The sequence below is a fragment of the Centruroides sculpturatus genome, unplaced genomic scaffold, assembly GCF_000671375.1.
Source record: "Centruroides sculpturatus isolate CEXI.00-Female unplaced genomic scaffold, Cexi_2.0 scaffold3348, whole genome shotgun sequence".
Lineage (NCBI taxonomy): Eukaryota > Metazoa > Arthropoda > Arachnida > Scorpiones > Buthidae > Centruroides > Centruroides sculpturatus.
This window is the reverse complement of record NW_019387573.1, coordinates 1-5,242: the sequence shown is the minus strand read 5'-3', so window position 1 is coordinate 5,242 and position 5,242 is coordinate 1. Positions and strand designations below refer to the sequence as shown.

General features: G+C 31.7%; 1 protein-coding gene across 2 annotated transcripts; it reads right to left on the bottom strand.

Annotated features, from left to right (window-relative positions):
* Nucleotides 1–2,046: 2,046 nt before the first annotated feature.
* LOC111616503 (NLR family CARD domain-containing protein 4-like) lies at nucleotides 2,047–4,893 on the bottom strand. 2 transcript variants are annotated; one of them, XM_023357906.1, is made up of 4 exons: nucleotides 4,460–4,893; nucleotides 4,133–4,271; nucleotides 4,010–4,072; nucleotides 2,047–3,547 (listed from the first exon to the last, which is right to left on the bottom strand). In XM_023357906.1, exons 1-4 carry the CDS (start codon nucleotides 4,472–4,474, stop codon nucleotides 2,595–2,597), a joined length of 1,170 nt encoding a protein of 389 aa, XP_023213674.1. In that variant the 5' UTR covers nucleotides 4,475–4,893; the 3' UTR covers nucleotides 2,047–2,594. The 2 variants fall into 2 exon arrangements, with proteins under 2 accessions (XP_023213674.1, XP_023213675.1); XM_023357907.1 differs by lacking the exon at nucleotides 4,010–4,072.
* Nucleotides 4,894–5,242: the final 349 nt, after the last annotated feature.

Here is a 5,242-nt window from a genome sequence, read left to right as displayed (position 1 = left end):
ATATTAATCAGCAGTTTTCTCGAGAAAACTGCTAATTTACAATGGTATTATAGCTTTTTAAAAATCATTCTCGAAACATCTGTCTTTGAAACGACTTTTTTTCGAGTATGACGTGCAAAATTTTATAGCGATATAAAACGAAACGCCTATTGCAAGTGATAATGTAAATACAGTAATGTAAATGTTTCTAATATATATTCGCGTGAGGGATTTCTATTTTACAAACAACCGGACCAATTATGGCTCAATTACTCAAATTATTGCCGATAAATCTGCATAAAATTGACTTATTTTTGTCCGTTTCCTAAATGTTTCAAAATATTTATAAGTTTTTCGATTTATCGGAGATCTTTGTTTCATCTATTTATAGTCTCTTGAAAGAAATTCGTGGCCGGCTAAGGAAAGACGTAACTCCGAAAGCCATTAGCTCGATGTCTAATATTAGCCTATTTCACATAACAAAAACACATCTATAAATTTCCCTTATCATTTTACTAGATGCATGAATTCTTAGAGAAAAAATAACCGATTTTACTTGTCGCATACAACCACGTTAACCATATTTTTACTGTAGTAGTAATCAAGTTTTTAGTAACAACATACAATATATTAACGTTCTATTTTATATACACAGTGAAAACTGCTTAGGCGACCACCTGCATTTGACGGGCACCTGTCAAAACCGGCAAAAATTTCTAGCACAGAATAGTTTATACATAACTTATACGAAGACTCTCTTCGTATAAGTTACCTGTATTAAACGACCACCTGTGTAACGCGATCGCGGGCATCGATTTTTGGTCCGAAACAACATACAACAACTGTAATAAGCGAGCACTTCCGCGAATATATCTGGTCTAAACTATTGTTCGAACCCATCTCAACAATGTTTCCCCCTCCTAATATAATGAATTAGTCTAGTACGAACTTACCTCGGGCACTTCTCCCACCCTTGAAATTAGGTGCAGGTGTTAATGAATTAGTCCAGCAACAAAGGAAATTCATTTCAGTTTGTTCGAAATTGTCCGAAAAGCGAAACAAATGCAAAGTGCTATCGTTAGAAGATCGTGTTAAAGTTATCAGAGAAAGTGAAAATAGCTTATCACAACGGCAATTAGCCGAACTTTAACTGTGAGAAAATGAAATTTTTTTACCGTAGACCTACAGTATTTTCCTTGGAGATATAAAAATATTGTACACGATACAATTAATCGGCTGACATCGTTTGATAAAATTTATTTATTTATTTTGAAGCTCATGTATTGTACAGTACTGTACAGTACATGTGCGATAAATAATTTTTGTATCAACTTACCTTATTTCCACGATTTTTTAGAAAAATGATATCCAAGTAATTTTCGCACGCAAAATATTCAAAAAACAATAGACGCATTAATGCAAAAATCAGTTTTCAGACAACTTTCCTTTTTTCATAATCGTATTATGAGAAAAAATAATAAAATCGTTTAATTATTAATTAATAATTTTTCTTACTGTACTTAAGAAAATATTAAATATTTAAAAAATGCAGTATTTTTAAAGTTAAAATAAGATTAAACTAAAGTAAACCAAAACCAAAGTGATGGAGAGATGCCACGCGCTTGTATATCGATGACGTAGAAGCGAACGAAAACAACTAACTTGTAAGTTGAATTAATTAAGTCGGAAAAAAGAAAGTGTGCATTATAATCGAGAAAATGGGCGTATTGTATTAATCTTTAAACTATTGGTATTAAATCTGTCTTATAAAATCACGACGACTCCCGTAAATCGAGTTATCCGATAAGAATAAAATACAATACCAATATAGCCCTATTGTTGAAAAAAATTCGCTTCTTTTTGCTCACATCGACTTTTTTTTAGTAGAAATGGCTAAAAAGTGCTCCAAATATGTACGGAAATACAGTATTGTAGCACCACCTGTCTAAAAGGCCACTTTTTGAAGGAACCGTGGGTGGTCGACATAGACAGGTTTTTTTTAATTATTTATTTTTAATTTTTATTTTTTTATTTCTCAAAAAGACGCTGTGGCCAGGTTGGCCTTTTACAAGCATCTTAAATTAAAATCAACAAAACGAACAAAAAAAGAATAATTACCAATTATTCTTTTTTTAAGATACATTGTGCTTGTTCCTGCTTAATTAATTAGGATATTCTTCAATTCATATACAATTTTTATGACTTTTTGTATAATGGAATTTTGGCTCTTCATTATGACGATGTTATCTGCATTGGTAATTTCGTTGCATATTATATTTTCAAAATCTGGCAGATGTTTAACTTTCACAAAGTAATTGTTAAAAAATTCTGTAATTTTCTCATCTCCTAACAGACCCATGTAAAATATTGTAATATAGTAATTAGGCGAATAGCTAGTTATTTGCAAGAAAATATCGAAACGTGATTCTTCGGTGTTTTTATGTAAATAAAGAGCGATGAGAAATGTCTCAAAATCCACATGAATAAAGTGAAAATATATATTTTTATCTTGGTTACAGAATGAAATAAAAAATTTCAACCCGAGAATAAATTCAAGTTCTTTCTCATCTGGAAAACATTCTTTTAAATCATCGAAGGTAATTCTTTCTTTCCTTTTATAGTGATTTACTCTGCCCATAAACTAGTTTTCCCAATCGAACTAAAAGATCTTCACCATAAAAATACTTTCCCTTCTTCAAATGGTTACATCCACTATTAGCTCTCATATATTTCTCGATAAGAAATTGAAATATTAGAATGAACACTTCTGTTCTACTTTTGGTACATTCTAGTCCTACCAACTTATGCAAACAACACAGCAAATGTAACATTAATGGGCATTTTGATAAATGAAAAAGGAAATCATCTCTTTCTAAGATATACTGAAGACTGCGTGCTTTATCTTCAGATTGTTTGAAAACTAAGCTTACATATTTACGTTGCTGTTGACCTCGAAATCCAGTGAGATTAAGTTTTATATCAAATGCCATCTTTATTTTTTCTGCAGATTCGGGATGACTGGTTACAAGAATAGTCATATTTCGTGAAATCTCGAAAGAATCGTCTTTTATAAATTGAATTACTGAATTTCTATCAGGGAATTCGTCGTAACCGTCTAAAATGATCAAGAAGTTTACATCGGCATTCCATATTTTTTCCTTCATTCCCACTTCGTGATTTCCACAAACAATTTCCAGAATTGCATGGACAATGCTTTTTCCCTGAAGATCTCTCAATGTCATGACGACAACAGAGTCAAAATGTTGTAATGCAGGATTATCAATGGCCCATTCATATGCAATCTTCTTGCACAACGTGGATTTACCATAACCCGGATCTCCATATACAAGAATATTTGTATGTTCATCAGTAATTTCCATCAACAACTCTTCGATGTTAATCTCCCCTTCGATTGGATTTCCAGAATGATCTGTTATCTGCAGCAGCAAATCTACATAATAATCGGTTAACGGAACAGTCTTTTCGCTGTACCAAAGTGAAGAATCCATGTAAGCACTGAATGTTCGATACTTGTTCCTAAGTTTTCCATTACATTTCTCTAATAATTCTAAAAAAATACAAGTATGTAATAATATAGCTTTTAATACACTGGCGTGCGAAACTTAAGCAACAATTATTTTTAGCCTTAACCCCTGCAAAAATTGCCTGTAAGACATGAAATTCAGAATTCAGAGACAGCGTTTTAAGTACTTTATACTTAAAGAATGAAGAAGGCATACTAGCTCAGAAATGAATACAATGCATACAGTGTGGAATCAAAGCCTCCTTTTTATAATCTTGCACTAAGTGCGCTTACTGCATATGTTCTGTGTGTCCTCACGTCATCTGTGATTTCTTTTTGAATACGAATCATTCTACTGAGTTGAGTGTTTATTGTTACTGATCGCAACAAGCCCTTTTCTACAATTTCGTGGCTGCCTGCTTAAAAATTATATTGTTGCTTAAGATTTGTACATCAGTATAGTTTCGAGTTGTAGAAGTACGTTGAACTAATTAAAAAAAAATATACCGTGTATGTTTATTTTGCAAAATTGACAGGGTGACGTCTGTTCTACATTCGCTGCTTTGTTAGCTGCAAGACATTAAAATCATTTCTTCTTGTTTATCACCTTATTTATATTTATAAACTTACCATTTTCCGTAAAAATCTTCTTTTGGTTTATGGAAATGCAGTACTTATCTCCAATTTGCATTTCCTTTGTATGTTTGGCAGCGATTTGTGGAAGATCGCCTACGGTAATTTTCGATGTTCCTGCGTGTTGCATTTCATTCTAAAATAACACAGACGAATATAATTACATTTTAAAATCGTTAACCTAAATCTTCCATCTTCAATTTTATATCACTAAATAAATTTTTAGTGTTCACATTATTTCATATAATTTTTATACATCGTAATATTTAAAAGTAAATTTATGTTTAATATCTATTTCAAGTAATAGAGGGAATGAAAGTTTACCTGTCGATCGTCCATGTTTTTTTTTTGGTCAAACGTGCAATTTATTGTTATAGTATTTGAGTAGAAATCCTTCTGCCGTTTTGAACTTCTTTAACAGGTTTGCACGAGCCTCTGACGTTGTGAAGTCAGCTTAATTTAAAGGTTATTTCTTGCCAACTGATCTCTACAAGATGGTATTTATACTTACATAAAACATTACTTTGTTAACATTATACTGGCTGAAATATGTTAGAAGTGCATAAACGTACCGTATTTATAAAAATTAAATTAAAAATAGTGCAACACTTATTAATTTTAGGATTTTTTCCTAATTTTCGTGAATGACCGTAAAGAATAAATGTGGAGCGACTCTAAGAGAAAAAGAGATGATGAGATACTTAGGACCAGTTTAAAGCAGGGGTGTCCAACCTTTTTGTTCTTCTTGGCCACATTAAAAGAAGTCATGGAGTTTTGGGCTACAATTATACATAATATATTTGTGACCCAATCCTTAAATATACAAGTATATTTAAGAATTACAGTAGAGCGTCGTTTATCCGAACCAATTGGGGACGGGTTGTTCTGATAACTTATTTTTCGGATAACCGATTATGTACGAAAAAATATATTAACCTATCCCGTGTTGAAATTTTTCTCTGTTGCATGTCGCTTCGCGTTGAATTTTCGTCGATGTTAAGCCTAACGTAATCTTTTTAAAATAATAATCGTGGCTATTGTATCGTTAAAAATGATTTCTTTATGTTTTACAAACGAAATAAATACACTGAAAAATATAAAAACAAA

Excerpts from the sequence above, each read along its gene's own strand:
- LOC111616503 (XM_023357906.1), bottom strand. Across the intron at positions 4,073-4,132 it reads GAAGATTTTTACGGAAAATG|CTAACAAAGCAGCGAATGTA; the intron begins GTAAGTTTATAA and ends AATGTCTTGCAG. Across the intron at positions 3,548-4,009 it reads TTGCAAAATAAACATACACG|AATTATTAGAGAAATGTAAT; the intron begins GTATATTTTTTT and ends GTATTTTTTTAG.